The sequence below is a fragment of the Nothoprocta perdicaria genome, unplaced genomic scaffold, assembly GCF_003342845.1.
Source record: "Nothoprocta perdicaria isolate Ctin4 unplaced genomic scaffold, notPer1 scaffold_5, whole genome shotgun sequence".
Taxonomy (NCBI): Eukaryota; Metazoa; Chordata; class Aves; order Tinamiformes; family Tinamidae; genus Nothoprocta; species Nothoprocta perdicaria.
This window is the reverse complement of record NW_020455754.1, coordinates 10,410,706-10,438,441: the sequence shown is the minus strand read 5'-3', so window position 1 is coordinate 10,438,441 and position 27,736 is coordinate 10,410,706. Positions and strand designations below refer to the sequence as shown.

Genomic DNA, 27,736 nt, shown 5'->3' with positions numbered 1-27,736 from the left:
GCTTCCTACAAAGCTGCCGTCAAGCTTTCTTGGGGGAGGAAAATATATTTCTGCCAGAGAACAGTAGCCATTGATAATGAACAGGGAGCAGCTCATCGCTGAGCTCTCGACAGTGACGGATGTGTCTGTGGCRCGAGACATCTGGAAGGGGTTTTGCAGGAGGCTCTGGCTCTTGCCACACCACCGATCTCTGGCTGATGGGAGAGATGTAGGAGGAGAAAACTGAGGATCCTAGGGCTGGTTCTTGTCATGTGTGGCATAAAGAAAGGATTTGCTTGAGATACACAGTAAACGTCCCTGCTCTGATGTGTGAGCTACTTTTTTTTTTTGCTGTTCCTTCTCTGTTATATGTTGATGGAGACTATGGTGCAAAATGTGTTCACCTTTGTCTTTCACCCAGATTTTGTGTGTGTGCTTGGGATTCAGCTGGTGACAGTGAATTTGGTGGCTTCGTGTGCTCATTCAATAGTATGGCCCAGACGGGAGGACTCCATCGGAACATCTGTATGACGGTGGAGCATGAGATTCCCAGGAGACAGCACGTCTTCACAAGCAAACACGGAGCTTTTAATTGACGCTTTCATTTGTTTTGACATAAAACCAAGATTTCTRGAAAAATAATGTGCAGAGAGAGAGATTTCCTCAAGTCAAACTCAGTGCTTGGTGGTTTGGGCTCACCTGGGTTGTGGGAAACCTGAGTTTGTGTCTTGGGATGAACTTGGCCACAGGACGATGGACTCTTCTGGCTTAGTTACTCACAACCTCATTTACAGGAATCCTTCCATCTTATATAAATAACCATGCCAAAAATTTGTTCAAAAGGGGAGATGTAACCTGACTTTCCAACCTCCCTCATTACTTGGCTATTGAGTTATTCTGGGAGCAACCAAGACTTCATCTCGTCCAAGATTTGAGGAAACTCCAGCTGAAAACCTGATGTGCTCTGCTGGGCCCCATTTCACTGGTGCAGATGTGTCTGCTCTGCCAGAAGATATTCCTGGTCCTCGATGGAGTGGCGCTGCACCTTGTATATCGATGAGGAACGCATTGTTTTTTACCAAATATCATAAAASATGTGAAATATTATCATATACATGCCACCCTTCACGTAAGAGCGAACCTGAAGGAATATAGTTGTTTTGTGTGTTTAATTTGCAATCCTAAAATATGATATCAGACATCTCATGTTTTGGAGATGGATCTTTTTTTAGCACCCTCCGGGCTAAAATAATATGGATCCGGCAGAAGCCAGTSGGTTAGCTCAATCTTCAGGATGCTTTGGATACAATTCCTAATTTGGACAATTCCAGATTTGAGCAGTCACTGGCAGAAAATGGCTGAGGAATTGCCTGGTGCTTATGTGGACAGCGTAAATCACCCAAGTTACTTGGAGACTAATAAGCAAAGCAAAGATACCTCAGCCACCTACGAAAGTATTCCCAGACGTTCTAATCTGGTGGGAAGATATTTTGATAACATTCCTTTTAAAAAGCAAACAAACAAGCAAAAAAAAACGTGCTTTATTCTAGCTTAGCTTCCTAGTGTTACGGGCCTCGGTGTGTTTTAGGATAATTGTTTGCCAGCTCCTGAAAATTTAAAGCAGCAAATAATTTTTCCTCAGATTTCTAACTTTTGGTTAGAAGYCCTGCAGCCCACTGCCTCCTCACACCTACCCGCTCTCGAAAAACCTCTATTTTTTAGCATTAAGCACCAACCATTACCTCATCCTGGGAGTTTCGCCTGGCTGCGGGGATTAGGACCAGATGATGCCGGATAAATATTTGCTCCCGCTCACGGAGGCACCGTCTTTCCCGGGGATCGGGGGCACTTTCCCAGACGCACCGGGCTCTGCCTGGAAATTATCCYGTCCCGCCGGTGTGATAAATGATGGAGGCAGATGCTGCCGCTCGCCAGCATTCACGTCAGTGAGTGGCGAGCGTGGAAGGTGCCAAGCCATTGTGAAAAGTAGACCGAGAAGAATTAAAAACTAATAGCAGAGAAATTAGCCTGTCTCAATCGCGCTGCGAATGATGGGCTAATCCGCCAGGAATCTGGCGGGATTAGAGCATCACTTACTTWGCAGCTGGCCAGTCTGCTTTTAAAAGCAGTAGTGGAAACAATTTGGGTTTTAGGAAACTCTTTATCTGTAGCGAGGTTTTGCTTGAGGTGAATTCCAGATTTCCAGGCCCTTTGGATTAATTTTAACACAAGGTCCTATTGTATTGCACTGACACCGTGACTTCTCCGTGGCTTCTCGTAAATGCCAGGAGCTCGGGTGCTGTTTACCTCATCCGAGTGAGAAGCACTGCTGCAATGAGAAGGTCAGTGCTCATAAAAGGAGCTGGATTTGGCCCCAGACATCTTGTTTTACAACGTGCCGTATCTCCTGTAAAAAGCTCCGTCTCCGGTTTCTCTCCTCTTTGGCTACCCCAGAGTCCCGCTGCATGTTCAGACGTGGTCCGTGGAGTCCCTGCCCAGCCGTGTCTGGATACCTGACGTGCCACAGGAATGCCGAATGCTCCTCTCGATAAACGAGCCCCCAGTGAATCCCGTGTCCTGCTGCTCGCCTCCTCGCTGTGCCTGCTCAAAACGCAGCTCCCTAGGCTTGCAGAGAACGAGCTCCGTGGACCTGGCTGGCGGTAAAAGCGGCTTACCCGGGAACATATGTCTGCGTGTCGGGCTCGCATAATGAAGGCAATTATTTTCCATTAAACCTTCMTAATACACATTGCGACATTCAGTCTCGGCAGCAGCGGGGAGACGGATCCGAACCGTTCCAGCTCTCCCTGGCCCTTCATCAAGGAGGCTTTACGAGCTCTGCAGACTCTATTACTAAATCACTCCCTCTTAGAGGCGATTATTCTCCTTGTCGTGTTATCTTCTCAGCTGGAACCTGCAAAACCACTACAATTAAATTAAGCCATATGTCCCCCCAGGGCTATGTGATAACGACCAACTCAGCTAATTCATAAATACGTGTACGTATCTTTTCTTAGTGTATGCATGTCTACAAACAGCAGTATCCCTGAAGCAGTATCTCCAGAGAAGCTTGGCTTGGAGGGCAGCCTCAGAGAGCAGATGAGAAGAAGGGGATGTCTCCGTCCGGCTTCTCTGCTCCTGATGCCACAACAGGTCTGCAGGTGTCTGTGGGGAGTCGGGAAGGGGAGGGAAAAGGTAAAAGCCGTGGTGAGGTCAATAATCATCTTCAGCAGAGTTGYGGAAGGTCCCTTGTCGTGCACGAGGTGGTGATGGGCAGGAGAGCACCGTTAGAAGGACTATTCTGCTCTAATGCAGCTTGGCTGGGGACCAGCTCTGAGGTGTTAAGGCAGGCAGGCTGGTGAGGGGGAGAAYATTTGGTGAAAACATCTGTTTTTGATCAAGTGAGATGTAATGTCTGACCCTGCGGAAGCAGATCCAGCAGCACGTGGGTCCATTGCATGCACACTGATAGCTCAGGTCATCTAGCCCATCTCCCGTCATGGGGCTCCCTATCCGTCTGAGACGTTGCCAAAAGTGCAGGAAYGCTGTTTCCTGGACAATACCAGGCTTAGCGACCTCATTTTCCTTGTGTTAYTTCTTGCTTTGTCTTTTGCCTTGTCCTTTCTTACCTACCCACTTGGCAAGAGGAGACTGCAGTGTGAAGAGAGGAACAACCAGAGAAATGGCCCAGGATTTGGATAATGTTACAGATGTCAGGGACTGCTCTTGCATTGGTAGAAGGAGTTGGTGGCTCCAACTCACCCTTTTCTCCATGCCCGTGGCAATGGGTGAAACCTTTGGAGAGATGATTTGCAAGGAGGCACTAGGTCATGCCAAGCACCTCGCTATGGTCTTGGAGCATCTCCTTCTGCTGGAGACATGTAGGAGAAGAGGCCTCCCTTGGCTCTACCAAAGAGATCCCTGTGGTGATCCGCAGGGAAGCGGACACAGAGTCCAGATTTGATCGTGGGTTTCAGGGAGCCTGAACTCCAGCCAAAGCTYATGGGGAAGCAGGAGCAGCCTTCGGGCTGCTCCATCTCCCATTGCCAGTTCTTCTATTGACATAACGTAGCTCATGTATCTTTTTGGCAGGGAACACTTTCGTCTGCCTTGTATTTAACCGATCTAGGGAGTGCCTTTTTTTATATATTTTATTTTTTAGCAAGTTCCAATGTATAATAACAAACTAAGTGAATTCAGATTTCAAAGCTTAGCATCCCCCAAATAACAGCCTGTTGCAATTTGGCTCCGGAGGCTCCAGCCTTCGCTCCCTCCCTGCATTACAGGGTGGCCCGCAGCCAACGCCAGCAGATTCCCGCACCGGGCGCCTATCAGGCCTCTCCATCAGCTGGAGCAGGCCAGGAAAAACTCCCTTTTATCCCTCCGAGGAGCCTGAAGACTCCGCTTGGCATCGCTTTGCTGGCAGTGGGGGCACGGTGCTTTCCCTGGCTTGTGCGGCGCCGTGGGGAAACAAAATTCCCCAGAAAGACGAGTCGGCCTCAGATTTATGGGGGGTTTTCTATTTCTTTGCTGGTGTGCAGAAAGCAAGAAAAAAAAATTGCAGGATAAGGAGCAAAATAAGAACTTGTGAGAGCTAGAAATGCCTGGGRGGAGCTGCTTGTCATCTCCTTCCCCTTTTTTTCCCCATGTATGGCTGATAGAACCAAGTGGCATTGAATTATTCCCCCCATGGTTGCTGTGCTGCCTCTTGGGACTCCCAGGGCTGCAGTCGCATGGATCAGGGATCTACAGGGAGCAGGGAAGGAGGAACCAGACGCAGGTCTCGGCTTGACCCCGCAACCCAGCGGGTTTGTTTGGTGGGAGAAGGGCAGGGAAGYGGCGAGCGCAGGGATGACGGGTGTAGAAAAGTTTATCTGCCATATCTCAAGTGGGGAGCTAATCGCGAGGCTATGCGATGAGGTCAGGGATTTGTTTTGTTTATGCCAGAGCAGATAAAACACATATTTCTTCCCTCAGAAGGATCTATTAAAAGGAAGCTGAAAAGGGCCTGTAATTGCTGATCTGGCAGCGGGACGCCGGTCCAAACGCTGCAGCCTCCCTGGACGAGCCAGATAGGCCAAGTGAGCTTCATGCTTGCAATCTCTTCTGCTCGTGCTCCTTCTGTGGGCACGACCCCTTTTTTATGCTTTATTCATTTATTCATTTCAGCCCCGTGGTGTATGGGCTTCCCCAGGCTTGTTGCTGCTCGTGATGCTGGGCTGGGTGTATGTGCAGGATGCCCTATGACCAGAGCTTRGAAAAGAGCTGGGACCTGAATCGTGTGGGTTCCCTGATGCAATTTGGGCCCTAGGGCAGTGTTTCTTGCAAATATTCCCTTTTTTCTGGGCCGATTTCTCATCCAGCACAAGAGGAGCCCAGCCAGGTCTTTGCAGATGCTCTTGGGGAGTTGAGCACGGGCTGGTGGCTCCTTCGTCCTCCCACCGGTGACATCCGAGGACATGAGCAGGGCAAATCATGTACAGTTTTCCAGGGCTTGTCCTCGGAGGGCTTGTAAAAATGGGAGTTGAGGCCAGCCCTGGAAAAAAAAAGTGAGTCTGAAATGAGCATTACCTGGAATTTGGGATTAAATGGAGAGCATAAATCTGTTCCGGGCATGTGGTTTTATCAGATGTAACTAAAACTTTTTATGAGGATTACACTATTATGAGRGCAATAGAAATACAGTGTGGCAACATATACAAAAGAGCTTTTAATTTTATGCTTTTAATTCATGTAAGAGACATGTCTACATTTCTCTTTCAACCATTCATAGGRAGATGGAAAGATGGTTGGTTTTGGGAGCGCTCTCTCTGTTTTTTCTATGCATCTCACTGAACAAAATGAAAAAATTATTTAAGGCCTTACATGATTCAGTAATTCCAGTCTTCAGATCTGTTTATATAGCAAAATCTTTTCCAATAATAAATGTTTATTATTGCTGAAGGCTTCTTCTGTTTGGCTCAGGGCTGAGTCCTGCGATCCCTCTCTGTGGCTGGAGCAGCTGCTATTTCTGCTTCTTGCTTAGTCTGAAATGTGGACAGGAGCRTCGATTTGTGCAAGGGCTGTTTTCTACATGATTGATTTTAGAGTATTTGTCCGAGTGCACCCAGAGTGCACTGGACACGGACTGYACTTCAAACCAAACATCCGCCCGCGAGCGGAGGTTAAAACAAGTGCAAGAGGAAAGGGTGACGAGCGGCAGATAAGTTTACCAGAAYGCCAGGGGTTTGAACATTTGGGCATTTCCTGGCTAGAGCTGAGCCACACTCGAGTTTCATAGAAATGAATTGAAGGCTTGATCTGAATTTTGGACCATTGCAATGGGGACTGAAGGACCCTGCGAGCCCAGTCTGGGGCAAAGGCTGCAGGCAGCTTGTCCTGGGGCTCTGTGCTGCCAGGACAAGGAGAACCTCTTTGGAAAGATGTATCTTCCATTAGGAAGGTGCCTACACCTTCCTGCATCTCGCTGAACACCCGCCTCACCCATGTCCAAACTTCAGCTTCTGCTCAGGGATGCAGGACACCTTCTACGATTCTGTGACACTTCCAATTCTTGCCTTTCAGGCTGGATCACTAGCCCTTGCATGAGTCAAATGTTGTGACCCACTTACCTAGATGGAGGGAGCGGCGAGTCTTCCCCGAGGAAGGATTCATCTTCCACTGAGGAAGGATTTGATGTCTTCTGTCCAAGAAGTATTAATGCTGTTTATGCTGATCTGACTTATTTACAGTGGAAAATATATCACTGTAAATATAAAGGGTTTATTATTGCTAAAGACTTCTTCTGTTTGGCTTGGTGGTTTCTCACAGGATGTATTTTGGTTCCTCTCTTGTACAGAGCAGCTGCCCTTGTTGGCCACCACCCAGGCTGCAAATGTGYGGGGACATTTCGAAGGACCCGTTCCTAAGGGAAGTGGCCATGAAGGAGCCACTTCTGCTTCCCGGGAATTTTTAGGGAGAGTTGAGTTGATTCCAACATTGGAATCAGCCCAAAGCAGAATGGGTTCCCTGGAAACATGACTGGGATGCTGCAATTAGTCAAGATGCCTAAAACGGGAGCCAGGCGCCTTGGACTCCTTCATAGACAAAACTGTGCAGGAAAACCCAGGTTCACCCTGGGTTCAGTRGCCTTGCTGGCACATTGCGGTGTAGAAAAGATAAGAAACTTAAAGCACAATGTGCACCCTGATAGCACAGGCAGCCAGTGGGGAAAGGGAGAYGTGATGGGAGCAGGCACTAAGGATGGCTGAGAGGGTAATGGGATGGCATCACACCAGGAAAGCCCAGGGAGGAAAGAAAGGAAAAGGAAAAAAAGGGAACGAGGAAAAGTAAAAGAAGTGGAAATGGAAAAAGGAAAGAGGAAAAGCTGAAAAAAAGAAAGAATTGGAAAAGGGAAAAGCAGGCGTGCAGAGGAGGAGAGCAATGCGAGCGGGAAGGAGATGCTGAGCTTGCTGCCGCCGCAGCGGGGCCCCGGGCGCGGGGGAGGACGGAGGGATGCGGAGGGGGGATGAAGGAGGGGGATGGAGGGAGGGCTGCCCTCGCCGCCCCTCTCCCCTCCCCGCTCCCCGCCCCCGGCCGCCGCCGCCGCATTTAACGGGGCGCGCGCGGCCGCGGCCCGTCCCGGCCCCGCTCGCGCCGCCCCGGCCATGTCGCCGCTGCCGCTGCTCCTGGCGCTGGCGCTCGGCCTGGCCGCCGCCGCCAAGTCTCCCTACCAGCAGGTCCTGCAGCACAGCCGGCTCCGCGGCCGGCAGCACGGGTAAGGCAGGCAAAAACAAAAAAAAAAAAATCAAAAAAATCAAAATTGAGGAAGTCAGAGGGAAATTTTCATCCTTTTTGCTTTCGTGGTGCTTCTCCATCTCCTCGCCCTGGTCGAGCCTTTCACTCGGGCTGGGAAAGGGCTGGGGGTCCYGCATGTCCCTGCAAGCAACTAAGTTTCATCCCCTGGCAACTAACTTCTCTCCTTCCTCAGAGAGCTTGGTGATGATTTTTTAAAAATTAGTCTATCCTCATTTAAGGGTAAAAAAAAAAAAGGGTGAATTTGTTGGGAAGTTTTTAAAGAAGGACTTTAAATTACTAAGCTCAGTGTGGAAGGAAATCCGTTTTCAAGGAGTACGGGGAGAAAAAGGGARGAAAACAGTTTTAATGGTGGATGGGTATGTCTAGGGAGTAAGCACTGATTTGCCCTTTGACTGGAGCCCCAGGACATCTTGGAAATGTTCGTGCTCAGAGGAATGGCTTGGCTAATCTCAAGCCTTCTGAGATAAGGAATATCCCCCAAATGCGTGTCGACATCTCCTGCCAGGCTGGCAAGCTATTGTGGATCCTGGGGGGCTGATCTTTAAAAAAAAATCTAACCAGGTGTTAGTGTTGCCACTGTTTTTAAACGGTTTATTGGGAATTGGGTGAGGTGAAAGGGATGGGCGGACGTTTCAGATGGTTTTCGTCTTTCGTGACAGTGACATTRATTGAACTGCAGCTTCCTTTTAAGAGGGCTGCTGAAGGCAGGGGCATGAACTCATTTATTAAGAAAAAGAAAAAAAAGTGACTGAAATATTGCTGTCTGATGGAGTGCCCGGCAGGGCATCATTTGGGGGGCACCAAATGCTTCTTTGACTGGGTGCAAAGTTCGTTTGACAGAAGCGGAGCTGATGCCGACTCGGAAACTGCCAGTGATAAAAGAACGATGGTGATTTACGCACAAATGTGACTTTCTCCTTTGTCTCTGCCTAACCTGGAGCTGCGCAAAGACCCAGCTCTGCCCGGAGCCTCAGGCAGACATTTGATCCGTTGTACTGAGCCAGCGTCGTTAATAGCAGGATTTGGCTCCGGGGCCCTTTCCTGATAGCAGGAGTGCTGCTTAACAAACTAGTTTTTAAACATCAGCTGAGTTATGACCATTGATTAACGGTGTGTCCAATGGACGCTGCAACAGAGGACCAGCCAAACCCCTGYGGGAGGGTCGGTGCAGTGCTGCCTTTCTGCAGGGAGCACAGGAAGGGTGTGAGACCCCGTCTGCCATTCGAGACACCTTTCCGTACTGGGAAAAAACGGGAAACATTTGACTGATAAACAAGGAASAGCCCCAAAGTGCTCAGCTCCTGGGCCTTTGGAAGCCAGGCCTGTCAAGATGAATATATGGAGGGGTCCCGCACCAGGCACTGAAATCGAGGCGAGTTGTGGGCTGGGGATGTGATTGGAGCCACATGTMGGTGCTGCGGGGCTGGTGCAGCCCAGGTGGAGATCCCTGAGTGTGGCTCAGCTCACACTGGCTGTGGGATTGGCGGTTCCTGAGTGATTTAAGGCCGAATTCTGCACCCCAAGTGCAGCTGGGCTGAGCATCCCCAGCCTGGCTGGGTGCTGCACCCCTGGCTCAAAACCCAGGGGCAGTCGGTGGCCTTGCWGCCCCCATGTATGAATTGCATCCCRTGCAATGACTTTGCCTTGTCCATATCCATGGGCAAAGGGCGCAGCGAGCCAGGGTAAGTGGGAAACACTGTTGGAAACAGGCTGGGAGCGAGCGAGCTCCCGTTTGACCACATCTTTGCTCTYGATGACTGGGCTTCTTAGAAAGCCTGGAGGCTGCAGTCGGATTTCACTGGGATTAGTCACATGTGCAGCTTCAAGTGTGTAATTCTTCTGGTTGAGCAGAGCTCCTGGGACCTCATGGGCTGACACTGTATAGCTACTGTTAATAAATGCTGTCATAAAGTGTACATTGAGTCCAATGTACTGAGCTGCTCATTTTTAACCATCAATAACTCAGTATTCAGGTSCAGAAGAAATTGAATCTGTTACTCGGACTATGTCACTCATTTGTTTGCAGCATAAGTTGGTCCAAAGCCTGATAAATGTCCTGAAGAATAAAATGATGTTTTTGTTGGGAAGTGTTTGCAGCATTGCATAGCTTTGGCCGGCATTACCTGGGATCCCAGTTAATGCCAGATTATAAGTAGCTGCTCACCACAGAAATCCTGGAGAAAATGATGTTTTCAGCTTGATTTCTTTTTATTTAGGGGATAAGTGAAACACATGGGGGCTCTGGGGGCATTTTCAGGTGGGRCTAGCCCAGGCTCTGGGACAAGATAGAGAAAGAGGATTTTCACAGGCTCCCATTCTGCTTTGTCGCCCACTCTAGCCCCAACGTGTGCGCCGTGCAGAAGCTCATTGGGACCAACAGGAAATATTTCACCAACTGCAAGCAGTGGTACCAGCGCAAAATCTGCGGCAAATCCACGTGAGTAGTCCCCAGGGCGGCGCAGACGGTCCTTGTTTCTTCTCAAACACCAAAGCGTGATCTTGAAGCACTTAGAATGGGAAATACTCCATAAACTCAAATCCTGATAAGTTAGCCTAATTGCATTTCTATGTATACTTGTATAACTCCCAGAGCTGTAATGAAGAGTGTACGAGATGTTTTCTGGTTCTTAGCTGTGTCTCTGTAAATCCTAGACCCAATGCGGTATAGCCTTAAAAAAAAAAAAAAAAAGAGCCGGGTATGAGGGAAAAAACAGGGCAACACAGAGGTGATGGATATTGGAAAGAACATAAAGTTCATCCACATATATTTTCTTTGGCAGGGAAAACGGAAATGAAGAAAGAGAGGTGTCAGCTTTAGCTAATGCCATTCAGCTTCACTAAGAAAGTCAATTAGTCCTGTAGGCCAATTCATAAATATAAAATTGCAAATAACAGTATGCAAGTGCTGTTGCACAGTAACCAGTGTCAGGACATCCTTCTGAAAAAAGTAGTCGGCAGATAATTAAGGATGGGCATATTTGGCTAGATCAGGAGTGGGGAAATCCCTTCTCCTTGGTGTGGGCTAAATGAGGCTTTCAGATGAATTCATTGGCCCAAGCCAAGTGGGCCAGTGTGTTCCTGGTGTGGTCCTATGCAAGCTGTAATTTGATCTAATGCAACGTATCATTATGTTCTGCAGATTAAGTGAATGCTGCCTCTGTACTAAACAGCATACTTGGAGATCTTTCACTGTGCTAAGCTATATCTTTTTGATTTATTATAGTTGCTTGGATTGGCTCGGTTGAGTTTCCTGGCTATCAGATTTAGTTTTTAGTGTCCATTGCTGGTACTATGAGGGGGTTGCACCAGTTGCCACTGTGAGCAGTTTTAGACCTTTTGTCACGTGGATTAAYTGAAAATAGGAAAACTTTTAGGAAGGGCTATTGCAGCGTATATCAATATTGACCATGTGTTGTGTTTTCTTTTATGTCCAATTGTCCTCACAGAAAAGAAAAGAACAGGCAATATTTCTAAAAAGATAAACTCTCCCCCCCMCACAAATCTACAAAATGACAATATCTGGGAAGACTCAATTTAGAAGTGTAGAGTTGAGATTCTCACCTTGGCTGRATGTTGGCCTTTTCAAAACGTCCTTGATGTAGAACAGCTCGGGTCGTGGCATGGCCATATGGTATCATCATTGCTTGTTCTGTAGAAGATCCTTATGATAACTGAGTAGTGTCGTGGGTCTCCAAACAAAACCTCACTTGGCTTTGGATATGGGACAGCTCTGCTGTTAAAATCACTTAAAGACAAGGAAGTCCAGCTGCAATTTTCTTTAGCCCTGTAATAAATGAGAAACTGAGCCTCAAGTAACCCAAGTGCACAGCTGTATCTGGCAGAGACAAATTCTGCTGGGTGTCTCCAGGAAGAGGTAGAGCAGCTGGCACCTAGCAGCATTTCAGGGTTTTATTTGAGGAGATGCAGTGAGCGCCTCTAGCCTCATTTTTCTGTGCTTGCACCCAAATGTCTAATCTAGCAATCCACAAAGCAGACACAGCATTAACCTGCATGAACCTAGGAGATAATGGCCCCATTATACCAAGATTCTCCAAGCAGCCTTCACTTTGCATCCTCCAGACAATGGGTTTTACTGTCTTGCTCTCCTCCTAGCTATTTTTGAGCCAGGCCTTACTTTGACCCGTAGCGGTGCCTGTGCACAACCAGAGACATGTGCCTGGACTCCGATTTTTCCACCAGTCTCTGGGATAGCTCTGATTACAAAAGCTTGCTGTTGAGGGTTCCTACTGGATGTGGTCCTCCTGGCGTATGGAAGCAATCAGGAGTCTTGTGGCCTGCAAAGGGCACAGTGTGTTAAGCTCTGACAGTCGGAGGCTTAAAAAAATGAATGTCATGGAGCCTCTCAGCTCCTGGGAGAGGACACGAGCTCAGCGAATGCTGCAGAACGTGTACTTTGAAATTGTTCCTTTTTGTAGAGCTGAGCTGCTCAATGAGAAGTTTTGAGAACAGGAGAGCACGGGGGAGCTCTATCCCATCTGTAGCTGGTGGCTTCGTGGACAAGCATGTTCCTAGAAAGCAGGGTCTGTGACGATGGCAGTCCTGGAATGGGAGACCCATGGCCCATTTCTCATCTACTTATTCAGTGTCTGACCTTTCCATGATCATTCATATTTGCTTAAAGGATTAACACCGCTGCAAGTTGGAAATGGATCACGGGCAAATGCTGGGCTCTAGAAAGATAGTTTTAGTTGCTTTGACCTCTTTCCCTTCTTCTATGAGTACTGTAGGAGGGAGACCGGTCAGCAAGATGCCAAATATTGTAGAGGAGCAATGTTGATCCTCCAAAGTTGTCTTAGAAAACTCAAAAGCTGCTCTGGGTGAGGAAGGTAGGAAAGTTGCCTCAAGCCTGTAGCAGTAAGTAAAGACTTCACGCCTTCGAGGATGATCACATCCTGCATCTGGGGACGTGGAGCAGCAAGGGCAGCCAGCATGGGAAACATGGATGAGTCTGGTCTCTAGTCTTGGCTTGATGTGGCAGTTGGGTTCATAGGGGACTTCCCTCAGGGTGGCTCTGGTGCGTGAGTGAGCACTGGGGATCTGCAGCATGGTGGAAACTCAACTCTTTCATCGCAGGAGAACTCTCAACTCCTTCTCTGCTTTTTTCCTTTGGTGTTCTTCTCTTTGCTAARGGTTTGCCTTGCATGGCTAGGAAGAAATTACATGGAGGATTTATGCACGTTTTGTTATTGCGTTGCTTGCTGATGAAGTGAGATAAGATAGTTGGCAACTGCCTTGGTTTTAATAAGCACYGAAACAAGATTGTTTTGATAATTAGGTAATTTTCCACTGTTGGTTATTCCAAAGCCAAAGAAATAAATTATTTAGCATATATTGTCATAGTTGCCTTCTGTTTTTAGAAAAATATTTTTTATAACTCCCCAATGCACTAAACTCATTCTTCTAGAATTTGGGTTGTACTTAAAGGCCCCTCCTCCCCACATTTTTTGTCTTGAGAACAAAAAGACAATTTATATAAATTCTTAATATGTTTTTTTTTAGGAGTAACTGGTAGCAGCAAGCTGCCCCTTAGTACTTTTTTTCTCCTCCTTTTAAATTAACATTCCTCCTTTTTTTTTTTTTTTAAATCCAATCTATTTTTGCCAATTCAGGCAAAGAATGAGCATCTGGCACTCTTTTTACAAAAGCAAAACATATGGGCTTTATTACAGGAAATGATTACAAATGGATCTTTATTCACTTATATATGCCTAAGCTTATTTTTATTGCCTTGGAAAAAAAAAAAAAAAAAAAGAACGCACTTAAAATTTAATTTTGGAGCCTCAGAATGCAGGGGCACTGAAATGACGGTGAATAAACCCAAGGACGCTCGCTCCTGGGAGTTAGGACACCGCTTCATTCGGTGACTGCTTCATCTGGAGACCTTGGCTGCGTTTGCTGTTATGAGTGGATTCATGATTCCTCAATGATTTGCTTGGGAAACAGTGGCTGGAGGTGATGTAGAGCAGGTGACAAACCCGCTTTGTGCGCTGTTTATTCAACCCATGGAGCTGGCAGTGGCCACATAACGATGCAATGACGTGTGACTCTTGATGGGACACCAGCACTCCTCCTGTGCTTGGCGAGAAACGTGGTGGGAGGTGGGAATGTTCTCCTGCCTTGCCCGTGAGTGATGATCTGGGCAGGTCCTTGCCTTGGCCCCGGGTCCATCAAGAAGTGTGTGTGATGCCCTGAGTGGTGGATGAAGATGTTCCTGGAGGTCCTCATCGTGGCATCAAACATGGAGCCACCAGGACCCAGGGTGAAGGAAGTCTCCTGGCCCTGGTGGGCTGCAAGGGTTGGCTCCCAACCATGTCTCAGCATCCACAAGGTGGCCCCTTACTTCCCACGGGGCACCTGGGGCACCTAAGCACTGATATGTGGCTGGGGAATGAGCGTCCATAGGAGCTCCAAGGGACTGATTTCAAGGATGGTTCCCTGGTTCTCATTTCCTGTCTCTGGTGGACATCTCCGCACTTTTCTTTGCAGAACTTTGTGTGTGCTCAGACAGCTTAAAAAAGGGGGAAAAGTTCCAGCTGAGGTGGTGTGGGGCAGGCTGGGGGAAAAGGAGGTGACTCAGGAGGAGAGATGGGTGACAAGGCTGGTGGGTGGGCACTGACCGGGGGTGCTTGAGTGGGTGCTAGCCCCAGGTCCTTGGTGACCTGGCCACGAGCATCCYATGGTGGGATGGCAAGGGGACTGCTTGTCTGCTCGTGGTTCATTCATCCCCCATCGAGCTGCAAATAAGCCTTTAAAAGTCAACGTCAGCACCGGGRAATTATTTATGCTGAGCTTTGGAAAGATTTCTCTTGAATCGGCTCTTCGGCTTTGATTGCAGTTGTGAACCAGGGGAACTGTCTAGACTGGATTAAGTTTCTGGGGTGAAAAAAAGAGAAATCGGAGCCGGGCGGGGGTGGGTAGCGTGTGTTTCTAATGAACACGAGACAGGGGAGCTGTGAAAAGCAGATCTCCGGTAGTCGAAAGAGGGGATTGCTTTAGGCAAACTCTTTCCCCCATGGCATATATAATGTCTAGACAATCAGTCTGGGTTTGCTTTGCAGCGCTCCTAGGAAACCGTGACACCAAATTGATTTGCTTCTGTCAGAGAAATGCAGGTATTTGTTTCACTTGCAGGCTCTTAATTACCCCCAAGAATCCCCTCCCAACCTTAACTCTCCCCTGGTTGTTAAGGGGGTTCCAGCGATGACAAGGAGCCCAAGCTGGGGACCTTGCATCAGGCTGGTACCCAGTCTGGCCGGGAGCCCTGGAGAAAAGAGCTTGTCCCCATGAGGAAGGGCTGTCCCTGCASGGGCTGGCTAGGAGGTCAACCCTGGAGCAATAGGGGGACGAAGACCCTGTAAAAAGTAAAAGGATAACAATTTGTGTGGGTTTTTTTTTTGTAATGCGTTTTTTCTTTTAATATTGCAACATATTCTCTTAAACAAGGAGCTTAAAAATCAAATGAGACTTCATTTTCCATTGAGTTGCAGACCACGATCGCAGGCTCCAGGCTGCTCCTGCTTACTCAGGCAAATGGGGTCTGGGACCCCCTCCTTACTCTGACCTTGACTTAAAAAATTGTGCTGCCAGCTGGAAGAAGATGTGCACTGAAGTGAGGAGCTTGTGTGAAACCCAGGGTTATATCAGATATGAGATATGTGGAAATACTTATGGATACTCTCACCCCTAGCTCTCTCTGTTTTACTTCTCCTGAGATCCTGAGCTTGTGCCTCATTTCCACCTTAAGTTTAAAGCATTGCAGCATCCCGTAAAATAGTGGTTTCCGTCCACTGTTTGAAGAGAGATTGAGTAAAGTCGCTGGGGAAAGTGTGGGTTTTGAAAATAACTTCTGTCTGCTTTTGTTCTGGGGAGAAATTGGCACCATGCAGTCCTGCAGGAGATAAAAACTGTGGTTTGTGCTCTGTTCAAGTCTATATGTCTAGCGAAGTGTCTACTTGAGAAACAGCACCAAATATGGATGAACACAGACAAGAATATAGCTAATACATGGGAGGGGAAATTAAACTGGCATTGGTTAATCTGCTGTATCCATTTCTTCTTGCAGAGTAATCAGTTACGAGTGCTGTCCTGGATATGAAAAAGTTCCTGGAGAGAAGGGCTGCCCAGCTGGTAAAAATACGTTTGACATTCATTTAGACATTTTAAAATTATACAGCTGCCTAGTGAAGAGAAATGCTAGAAAATTATCAAAGTGGAGTAGATTTTTTGCAATTTGTGTATGATGTTGCCCTGAGCAAGTCTCAAAAGCGCAGCAGAGCACCAGCTGAGTGCCAGTTCAGCTCCAAAGCRTGCAAAACGCTCCAGATAATTTAAAACCCTGGATATAATTAAACTAAATCAAGCATGGGAGGACCCCAGGGAATTACTTATTCCAACAAGCAATATAGCTCTATTGGAAATACAATACAAAGTAATGGTACAGTGACAGACAGTTCTGCCAGTCTCTTCTCATTTCTATTTTGGCAAGCTTGAGTTTGGCAAAATTGTAGGTAATAGAAAATACAGTTTGGTCCCTGGTGGGGAAAGGGAATTGCCTGGGACTGTCGARGACAGACGTGTTCTGCTTTTGCTTTCTTTACACCTCCTGCCCCAATGAGCTTGTGGTCACTCCATAAATGATGGTCGGATGGGAAGAGCTTGGCCACAGTGGGGTTGGGACATCATTTGGGGTCTTGTACCCCTTGCAGGGGAGTGACAAAGATGACCCACTGCATACAAATGGGGGTGACATCCCACCGTTATCACCTGCTCTCCAGTCAGTCTGGTGCCATGGTCCGACTGTCTGGGCCTAGGCATAACCAACCAGAGAAAAGATCCTTGATGGATCTGGTGGGAGCAACRGTTTTCTGTGCCTGCCTCTTTTGTCTCTCAGGCCAGATACAATGCTAAGGTCTGATTTTTCCTCCAGTTTCCATGTTTGACTCTATTCAAGCTCACAGAGACGCGGTGGGTATAATTGAGATTGGAGCTGACAGCCTACGATTATTCATTATCTAATTAATGAACAGATATGAATTCACTGACATGAATTCATTCCCAGAAGCATTCTGCCAGCAGCTCTCTTTGAATTCAACAAAGYACAGTGAAGGATGAGTGATGTTGTGCTAGAAATGCAATCTTCCCTTCTTTCAGCACTGCCGCTTTCAAAYATCTATGAAACCCTGGGTGTTGTTGGATCTGCAACCACGCAGCTCTACTCTGACCGGTCTAACCTAAGGCCAGAAATTGAAGGACCTGGAAGTTTTACAATTTTTGCTCCAAGTAATGAGGCCTGGGCATCCTTGTCTGCTGTAAGATTTAGTTCTCTCTCTCTCTTTTTGCACCTGCTTCCTTCAGTAGCAGATATTCAGCCCTAGGGGCTAAAAACCAATATTAATACTGCCCTGATGTAGGAAGGCTATTCCAAAACAGGAGGCTCTGTACTGTTCCATCATCTCCAAGCTTTGCTTCTGTAAGAACCCAACACCAGGTGAAGGTGTAGATATTCTCCAGGGGGTGGATATAACAGTCACCTCATTCATTTTTCCCTATCTCATACTGCTGGAGATCATCATGAGATCTGCAASAAGAGACTTAACTTCTCTTCCACCAACAGTTTTACTGTTGATATCTACTTTACCACTCTATTCTAATATTTGCACAAATACTCAGCCCCAATTGTAAATTCACAGCCTTCCTGCATCAGTACATTTGTCTGCCTTATTACTTATAGATTTATTTTATATGTGTTTTATTTTTTACACTTCTCATCCTATGAAATTCCTCCTCCCCAGATTATCACTACTGTCTTGCTGGTGCCACCATCCAAACAGAGTGTCCCATGGGAGGGAGAGTATCCTGACTGCACAGCCCATGTTGAGTTACAGCACATATTTACCTCAGGGTCAGGGAGAGGGACATTTTTTGTCTGTTCCCACTACCAAGCCTCTGTCACCAAAGCTCAACCAGCAGACCCCCTTGAGAGGATGATGTCCTTGGGGAAAGTCTCCCAATACAGTTGCCTCTTGGCTCTGCATAGTCCTTTTGGTTACCTTATTGCTGTTGTAGACATTGTCCATCTGCCTGCCCAGGACAGGGATGCCAGAGCTGCTAGCTACTGTTGGAAGGCAAAAGATAAGCTCTTATGGAAGCTGGAGAACTACACACAAACATACACAAAGGGAGGTCTCATCAGATTCTCCTTGGACACAGCCAGGCCTCCTGGTGCAGGGATGCTCTCGTGGACAATAGGGTTCGTTGTACTCAGCCCTGAGGTTCATTTTGCTTATTTACAGGAAATGCTGGATTCCTTAGTCAGTAATGTTAACATTGAGCTGCTCAACGCCCTCCGCTACCATATGGTGAACAAACGGGTGCTAACAGATGAGCTGAAACATGGGACAACGCTTAATTCAATGTACCAGAACCTGCCTATCCAGATTCACCACTATCCCAATGGGGTAAGACAACTCTTTGAAAATATCATAATTACCTAGGTAGAGCTGCGAACAGACCTATGTTAACTACATGAGCTGAGTTTTCTAAGGATAAAAGTGAGATGTAAAATTTCCAGTGAAGAAGCTTTGACTACACGGCCAGCACTAGGTGTTGAGGGCACTCTGAAGCTGTTACCTTCATCCAAACCACATTCAGGGCCTCTCTTCTCACCCAAAGCACTGCATGATGTGTTGAGAAATGTGTCTGCATTTAGTCACCCCTCAGAGGCTAAAACTGGCTTCACAGTAAGATAATACATAAGTATCAATTGGTGCACAAYGACACAGTATTACCCCAAATCACTGAGGTCTGTGGCCCTCTAGAAGGTGCCGAAAGGGCATGAAATGATGCATGGTGAATTTAAGACAGGTCTTCCAACACCTTGCACCTCCAACACAGTATTTGGACCTTGAGGGTTCAGTAGCACTTAGGTTGAAGATGCTTAGGTTATTGATCAAAGGAACATTTCGGGGAAGAACTTTGATAAAATACTTATAAGCAGATAGTTTCATAGTTGATATTGCAGGAAAGTTGCACATTCTGGTCTATAATAACTTGCATAACTGTTTGATGTGAGATATTTTCTTAGCCTTGCTGATGCATACTAGACTAAACCGCTGATTATTTTCAAAGCTCTTTAAATATAAAATGTTTCAACTGTGTTTTTTTGATAGAACACTCTCATTCTTCATTTGTTTTTCTAGGAAACCACATTTCTGCTCCTGCTGATTCAGTATTACAACACTCACTGTGTTTGGAATAGAAAAACAGCAGAGGCGACTTTACCTTCCTGTTTTAGTGCACATAACACCCTGTGGCTCTTTCCCCTTGCAGATTGTGACGGTGAACTGTGCCAGGCTCTTGAAAGCTGACCACCATGCCACCAACGGAGTGGTTCACGTCATTGACAAAGTCATCGCCACCACCACCAACAGCATCCAGCAGATCATTGAGACCGAGGAAAGCCTGGAAACTCTCCGGGTGAGTCCATTTCCAGTGTGCGCCAGGGGACCTTAAGGATATTCCCTCCAAGGAATTGCAGTGAAGAGCTTGCCAGCACCTAAACACTGTGACTATAAAGCTGCTGATAAAATCCTTGTTTCGATATAGCTTATTTTACTTTAGGAAGAGAAAAGCTTGATATCACTGTAAGTGCCACATTGCTGTTGCTGCCTGTAAAAGGAAATAGCCTGAGTCTGGTTCCTCTCTCTTTGCCTGGTTCCTCATCTTTGCCTTAAGTGATATAAACTGTTCAGATTTAATGAATACCAATTTATTTGGCTTGCTATTTGTCAAGCTAAGGAATGACTGGAAAAAAAAAMCACAGGACTTTTGCAGTTAGCCAACTTTGGTTCTAATCTGTGTTATTCACTGTAACTACTGCAAACTTTTCCAGGCATTTTAGCATATTAGAAATAAATCTGAAAGTCTCCAGAAAAGGGTCTGTCCATCTCATGCTCAAATTATTGAAGCACAAGAGAGAATCAAGGGGCAGGATAAAACTTGTAAAAGTAGCAATATGCTGAAAGAGGCTATTTAGGAGATCATTATAAGTGTTTTGAAATAATGAATACCTTAATAAATCTGGCCCTTAGTGATTGGGCAAAGTTGTTGACCGTTGTCTACTTGCTGAATGTATCTGACCCTCTTTCCTCATTCCTCTGCAGGCTGCAGTAGCTGCTTCCAACCTGAACAGCTTGCTGGAAAGCGAAGGCCAGTACACGCTCTTGGCTCCAACCAATGAAGCCTTTGAGAAGATCCCACGAGAGACCCTGAACCGAATCCTGGGAGACCCAGAGGCCCTCAGGGGTAAGGACTTGTTTACCAAGCGTGGAGATGGAGGAGCATTTTGCAGTTCCTCTCAATGTGATCTTCAAAYAGATGTGATCCCATTTGATCACATCTATGTGATATCAAATAGATTTAATCCCAGATACATTCTGCTAATGGCTACGATAAAACCATGTGAGAGCCCTCAGCTTTTCAATGGACAACATAGGATTCTTTGGGGTTGGACATGACAGATATGGTGAAATGTGCGTTATCYAGATGTGGAAGAGGCTGCTGAAACGGTTGCTCTTTTAAGCCAACCAGTATATTCATGGGGAGACTTTGACTGGGTTTTCTGTGGGTGTGAAGGAAATCGCCTCCTAGTTGGTTTCTTTTCAAAACTGCAACATGAATGGGAAAAGATGTAGAAGATTCATGAGGCAGCTGATCCATACTATATATGCTATAGTGTATATTACTATAGATGATAGTGGCTTCAACTGATTTTTCAAGGTGAAAGAGAAGTTGCATTTTATCAGTGGTTTCCCCTGACAAATGASTCAAAGAATTATATGAAACACTTCCTAATTAGAGAAAGGTCTATAAGAACTGTACTTTTTGGGCATCTGATGCAAGTGCCCTATTTTCAATTACTGAGCATATTTTGGAATGAAGTTCTATATGTGATGCCCTTGCGTTTGAGCAGAACCCATACAAACTACAATAGTCCACAGGGCGACGTTTGCATGGCTGATTTTTCCTGCTCACTTAGGCACTCGCTTCTCTTGCAGACCTTTTGAATCACCACATACTGAAATCGGCCATGTGCGCTGAGGCCATCATTGCTGGCTTGACGATGGAGACCCTGGAAGGAACCACCTTGGACGTAGGCTGCAGTGGGGAGGACCTGACYCTCAACGGGAAGCCCATTATAGCTAACAAGGATATCCTGGCTACCAACGGTGTCGTTCACTTTGTCAATGAGCTGCTGATTCCAGACTCAGGTACTGGTGCCCCTCTGTATCTTTCTTCCTTTTGCTTTTGGGTGAATTGCTTTTAAATAAGTTTACTACRTGCTGCTTTTCTTTTCAGCGAAGACCCTGTTTGAGTTGGCCCAAGAATCTGAAGTTTCCAAGTCTGTGGATCTTTTCAGACAAGCTGGTCTCAGTTCTCATCTGACTGGCAATGAGCACGTGACGCTTCTTGCTCCAGTAAATGATGCATTCAAAGGTAAATCTGGGAGTAATTTTCTTTCTTCTCTCAGTGTGTGCCACAGATCTGCTTCAGAGAATCTCGCTTAGGCAGAGTTGCAGTGCACAAGCAGGCAAATCCTCCTTCAAATGCTATAAAYGGTGGCATGTGGATTTAAAATTAAAAGCTGATGTAGACAATATTCTGTATTTGGGCCTTTTTATTGTCTCAGGGATTATTCTAAGTGAAGGACTTACTGCTTCCGTTTTTCTTGCTGCAGATGGAAATCCCCCCGTTGACAGCTACATGAAAAATTTGCTGCTGAACCACATTGTTAGAGACCAGCTTTCCTCTAAATATCTTTACCATGGGCAGAAACTGCAGACTCTGGGTGACAAGGAGCTGAGAGTTTTTGTTTACCGCAATGTAAGTTCCTGCAGGTTGCAGTGCTGTAAACGGGAGGTTGTTGGGTAGGGGCTGCTTCATTGGGTGTCTAGTTCATCAATAAGTCCACGTCTGGGTGAGGGTCTAGCCTCAGCTTCCCCAAAGCAGCTGGAGTTTCTCAATCAGTCAGAATTTCACTGGTCTGTCTAAACAACCAGTTAATTGCAAGCAGGACGGAGGGGTTACGTGGAATTTTCTTGTCCTTTGCTGTCTGTGGTAAACACTCTGCCCACTGACATCTGATTGACATCTGTAATGTGATGGCTAGCATGTTAAAAGTGTAAATGAGCATTGAGGAAAGTATAAAATTTCTCTTTTGAAGCAGACACTAAGGATATCTTTGGTCTACCACTCTGCTTGCAGAACCTGTGCATTGAAAATGCCTGCATTGCTGCCCATGACAAGAGAGGAAGGTTTGGGACCGTCTTCAGCATGGACAAAATGTTGACCCCACCATCTGGTTCAGTGATGGATGTTCTCAAGGCAGATCATCGCTTCAGGTGACCTTTCTGCTCTTCCCAATGGCCAGTTTGGAGCAGAAGAGTTGTCAAAGTGGTTTACTGTAGATCATAGCCACGACTACACATAATTCTGTAACATGGAAGGAGCACCCAAACCACAGTCCCATCCCTAAAGGCAGTGAGACTTCAAGTAAATCAGTTTAGTGAGAACTGGGTTGGAACTCAACTGTGAAGATTTTGGTTTTGTTTTATTATCTTAGCAAGACCTTGCGAGTACATTTTTACAGTAAAAAGCTGGCTGCAGAGCTGACTTTGCCAGTTAGAGGCATTGTGGTCAGGCCTCTGTCATTTCACTGGCCTCGTTGTTCCCTGGTATTTAGCATCCCTGGGCTGCTTTACTGTTACTCCACTGTTGTTCTTGGATCTCACAAGGCTCRGGTCATTTCTGATTGACTTTTTATTTTGCTCGAAACCAGTAGGATTTTGCAATTGCAACTTCATAGCTCTCTTGAATATGATATGAAATTGCTCAAAGACCAGCTTAGCTTCAACAGATGAAGCCATTGGAGTTGTAAATACGTGTGTGTCTTGCAGTACGTTGGTGGCTGCAATCCAGTCTGCAGGGCTTATGGAGACCTTGAACAGGCCGGGTACCTTCACGGTGYTTGCTCCAACAAACGAAGCTTTCCGAGCCATGCCACAAGGGGAACTGAACAAACTAATGGGTGAGTGGTTTCCAGAGCACGTAGGTGAGCGGTTGCTGTGTGTTATTGGCATGGTACTGGGCAACTGACTTCTAGTGATTTGTCTTCTGTATCTCATKGTTTGAGCCTGTCTGTTGGAAGCACAGGCTTCCTGCATGGCTTTGGCTTGTCCTTCATCTGAAAGACTGGGGTGGCCCTAAACTTTCCTACAAGGCATGTGCATGGGGTTATTCTTTCTACAAGGCATGAGCCCGGGCTTCCACTTCCCTTTTCCACTCCACTTCTGCTGGGCTTGGAGGTCAAGTTTATAGTGAGTGCTGCATATTCCCTTTGACTTTTACTTGGCTCTGACAGATGCTATAAGCAAGATAAGCTGRAAGTGTTTCTAGAGACCAAGGTTTCTGCCTTGCACATTAGGGATGAAAAAAGTGAGGATATGTCTGGCCTTATTCCATCTGGATYCTCACCCATGTAGGATCAGGGTGTCTAAGGTAAACTTTGCAAATAGAAAGCCAGGTCCACGTTCAGCTTCAAGCTGTATGCAATTTAAGTATTAAAAGGATGGAACTGTTGCTCTGTAAACGTCTACTCGGACAAATCCGGAAATCCAATTGGATCTTCAGATGACAAAATATTCTAGTCTAGTATAGATGAAGACCAAGACCAATTCCCTGAAAAGCACAGGCCTGCAGATTGAAAGAGGGGGAAAAAAAGACAGGAATGTTTAATAACACTGTTTTATATGTGCAGCAGGATCTTTTATTTTCTTCATGTTGAAAAATGGCTGTGGTTTGGAAACAACGTCAGGTATTCGAGTGTAATGTCTTCTCATCACTAAAGCACAACCAAACATTGACATCATAATTTGGGAAGCCTCTGCCCATGGTGGCTGGTTATCCTTTTAAGTGCATGGACAAGCAACTGGTAATAGCAGGCTACACATTCAGCCTAGTGTTTCATGTATAAATACTTCAGGACTGCTTTGTAGCTTTGTAAACGGCTGCAGGAATGAAGCATGCCAGATGCCGGCACTTCAAACGTTCKTATTTTATTTTCGTGCAAATATTTAGCTTATGCTTTTGGAGGAGAAGTGAATCATGCTGGTGAAGGCGGTGTGAACTGTGGCCACCCGAGAAAAACTGAAATGGAAAAGAAGCTCACGGTTTATTCAGATACAGGCAGTGAGATGAGAAGTCCATCCTGCTAGAGATGCTGCTCTGGTTTGGTAGAACGAGGGTTTTTTTATGCTAGTTATTCCTCACCATCTGTCTGTGGGTTTTGCTTGTGATGCTGCAGCCTCTAAAGGAGAAGATGGGCCATGAAGTAGAAGTGGTTCATCTTTCTAACACCTCAAATCATAGCTAGATGTGCTAAGAGACATTCACTGCTAGCCTGATCCATAGTGCTAGCACCCGAGAACCACCAGGGACATCCACCCTGCCCTTTGCCTCTTCCCACTGAGACATCCTGGAGTTTTACCCATTAAGAATATTGTAAAGTGACCCTGATCCTGGCAGAAGTAGTGACTGACACTTGCAAATATCAGAGTATCCTGCGTACTTCCTTATTTAATATAGATTTTTTTTCCTAATCTGCTTTGGGAAGTGAAAGCAGCTACAGAAACATGTTCATATAATGCACAGTGAGAGAAGAGACGACTGAAAAAACAGAAGATGGAGATTTTCTGTGTGGAGCAGGGCTAAAGACGAGTGTTGGAGAACGTCCTGGACTTGCAGGATCTGCAGGGATCCGGATTTCCTAGCCCCTCTTTGTGTTGGCAGGATTAGCCCCAATGTCCCAGCAATCTCCATCCAACGTGCTTCTACCTGATCTTTTAACCTGTCATGTTTTTCTTGCACTCTCAGGAAATTCTTGTATTTTTCAGAAAACGACATTGCAGAGATGGAGCTACGGAAAGCAACCTCTGATGCTGTTTTGCACATGTAAATGTTGTCTTCTCACAGGTAATGCTAAGGAGCTCGCCAACATCCTCAAGTTCCACATCGCGGATGAGATCCTGGTGAGCGGCGCTGTCGGGGCTCTCGTGCGACTCAAGTCCATGCAGGGAGACAAGCTGGAAGTCAGCGTGGTGAGTTGGCTTCCATGGGCATTCGCACTGAACAAAGCTGCTGAGATTGCTTCTGTGGTGGGCTGCCCACGCTGGGGTCTAGCATGGACATCTGGGTGGCATGGGAACTTCTTCTAAATGTGCGTGTTGTCCCACAAAATGGTTTTCTGAGCCTGTAGTGGAGGGGAAGATGCCTTGTGTGCAAGTCAACAAGTTGGCAGTCTTGAGATGTGGTTTACTTGGGCTTTCTCCCCCAAAGACCAATTGTAAATGATTTCCAGAAGCTGTAATAAATTTCACCCTGAGTCATGGGGGAAAAAGCATAAATAAATGAATAGCCTGTTTGGCTAAAACTTTTTTTAGTGTAATGACAATGATCTCTGCATGTGCTCCCTTAGCACAGCGGGATTTATTTAGATGTATAATTTTATTTCCAAAACTTTGCACTTAATTAAGAGAGCATAGCATCCTCTACGGAGGGGAAAATAAGATATTTTCAGCAAATAAATAACTCATGACCCGCTCTTCACATGCGAAGAAGAAATTCAGGATGGCAAAAATGGGAAGGTTGGTGTTTCTGACTGTTTGTGGTCGGCCAGCTTGTGTGGTAGACTCTGTTGTGGCTTCATCTGCAACCTTCTGCTGAAGTGATGCCTCCCTGGGGGAGTGAGCAGCTCTTGGGTGCCACAGGGATCTCCTGCCCCGTGCATGGGCGAGGTCAAGGACTCCAGAACCTCCTGGTAACTCTAGGACAAACTGCTTGAATTATAATTTGCTTTTTGTGTTCTTCTTCATTAGCAAGAGCAACAAAAGCGCCTACAGCCATTGAATATATGAATGAATGAAGTATGTTTTTTTTTCCAAACTAGAAACTGCAGGAGACTGAACCTTCTCACTTTCCACCTTTTTTCCCTCTTTTTCCTTTAACAGAAAAACCACGTAATACATATCAACAAGGAGCCTGTTGCTGAAAGTGATATCATGGCCACGAACGGTGTGATTTATGCCGTGAACTCAGTGCTGCAGCCTCAGGGTAGGTCCATGTTTAGAAATGCCCAGAGCTGAATGGTTTCCGCACTAGAGTTGCCAACCAAAATTCCTCTCGTATAAAAGGAGTGTATTGAAAAGCAGGAGTGGGATGGGGATGCAAGTGAAGCTGGTGCTCAATTTCTATTTATGTTCTGCCTTTAGCTTCAAGGCCTCAAGAAAGAGGGGATGAACCAGCAGATCCTGCACTGGAAATCTTCAAACAGGCATCTGCATTATCCAAGGTAAAAGACAAAAAAATCCTTCCATCAAGTAATGCTCCCCAAATTACATTTTAGTATTACTGGTTTAAGGGTAACTTGCCAAATTCAGATTTTCTCTTCCAAAGAGACTGAGTGTACCTGTTTCATGGACCAACCAATGAATTCTTCTTATATAACTTAATTATATAAGAAGGACAGATAAGTTTTGCAACACAAAGCTAACAACAAGCAAAATATTGTGGTTGTAGCCTTGGCACAATACAATCTATGACAACCTGCAATAACACATGTGGTCTTGAACAGCCACTCGTTTGACCCTCTCTTAAGCCCTTCTGGGATTGTTAGAATAAGAATTAGCAAGTAATAAATTTCAATTTTTTTTTTTCCTATGTTTCTCTTTCCATGTAGGTTTCTCAAAGGAATCCACGGCTAGGTAAGGTGAATTTCTATCTCCAGCTTGTTTCCAATTGCATGTCAGTGAGAGAGAGGCTCATCCCTCTGTTTAATGCATGGAGGTGGCCACATGAGCAGGAGCAAGGGGAGCGCTGCAGGACCAGCCTTGACTTGGTCCACTCTTGCAGACCCCTTGGCATGCACATAGGTAGCTTCAGCTCTCCTGTCTGCCTTGGATATCCCTTGTTTCTCTGGGTCAGCGGTGGCTTTAGGAGGCCAGAAAAATTCCCCACCAGATTCAGATGAGTTATGTTATTCACTGAAAAGAGAGATTGAAAACAGAGCCACTGCTCAACCGTAGGGATCAATCTGGAGGGATTTCATTGACCAAATTCGCCTCAACTAGGGCTGAGGGTGCTCTTGGCCAACTCCATGTGCATGTACCATGCATGTGGTGGTACCACTAGCAGGGAATGAGCAACTTGTCTTGCACCACACAAGGTTCCTCATAGCAGGGAGGAGAGGGGGAAGTGCTGCGTGCTTGTCCCATGCTGATGGACTCTTCTCTCTTCCAGCACCCGTCTACTCCAGGATACTAGAGAAGCTGATGGAGAAGTCGGGCAGTTCTGCGCACCCGCGCGAGCATTCCTTGATCAGCGCCTCCTCTGACCTCCACTGACAGCTTAAGAGAAGGACAGAATTCTTTTTGAAAACCAAATATCACCCTTAAATTTATTTTTGTCTCCAGTGAGAAGGATAGGAAAAATTAAAAGCCATATATATATATATATATGTATATATTTTAAGACCATTTTTATGTGTTTTTGACCTTCAAGTTTTCACACTAAGATATTTTGTTTTGTTTTGTTTTTACAAAATAGCCAGTTTTGGGCTTGCTACCCTTGGTACCAGGGCAGGTGCTTAATTCAGCCCTGATTCAAAAATGCATAAAAAGGCACTTGGAGCTTTCCATGAAGTTGTATTAGTTAAGGAGACTTTGAATTAAAGGTCCTTTCCAAGGATCCAAATGGTACTGCAAATTCCAGGTTCCTGAAATGGGAAGCCAGGTATAATCTCAGTGAAAATCTCCTCCAAATGAGTACTAATGCTGGGAAATTTTTGCCAGAGTGACCTGGCAGGAATTCAGTATTTTCAGTATTTCAC

The 27,736-nt window shown here is 46.1% G+C and overlaps 1 protein-coding gene and 3 long non-coding RNA genes across 4 annotated transcripts; 3 read left to right on the top strand and 1 right to left on the bottom strand.

Annotated features, from left to right (window-relative positions):
• Nucleotides 1–741, top strand: LOC112954262. The gene is made up of 2 exons (XR_003250674.1): nt 1–309; nt 401–741. It is a non-coding gene; the product is annotated as an uncharacterized LOC112954262 (long non-coding RNA).
• Nucleotides 742–3,076: 2,335 nt separating this feature from the next.
• Nucleotides 3,077–6,709, top strand: LOC112954261. Its single transcript, XR_003250673.1, has 2 exons — nt 3,077–3,132; nt 6,544–6,709. It is a non-coding gene; the product is annotated as an uncharacterized LOC112954261 (long non-coding RNA).
• On the bottom strand, nt 5,480–6,623 carry LOC112954263. The gene is made up of 2 exons (XR_003250675.1): nt 6,591–6,623; nt 5,480–5,515 (listed from the first exon to the last, which is right to left on the bottom strand). It is a non-coding gene; the product is annotated as an uncharacterized LOC112954263 (long non-coding RNA).
• Nucleotides 6,710–7,499: 790 nt separating the features above from the next.
• Nucleotides 7,500–27,319, top strand: TGFBI (transforming growth factor beta induced). The gene is made up of 17 exons (XM_026047551.1): nt 7,500–7,735; nt 10,115–10,213; nt 15,860–15,924; nt 16,948–17,105; nt 18,090–18,254; nt 19,126–19,272; nt 19,959–20,100; nt 20,853–21,065; nt 21,154–21,291; nt 21,533–21,678; nt 22,060–22,196; nt 22,752–22,882; nt 24,826–24,950; nt 25,860–25,962; nt 26,121–26,200; nt 26,588–26,612; nt 27,148–27,319. Exons 1-17 carry the CDS (start codon nt 7,500–7,502, stop codon nt 27,249–27,251), a joined length of 2,214 nt encoding a protein of 737 aa, XP_025903336.1. The 3' UTR covers nt 27,252–27,319.
• The last annotated feature ends 417 nt before the right edge of the window (nt 27,320–27,736 follow it).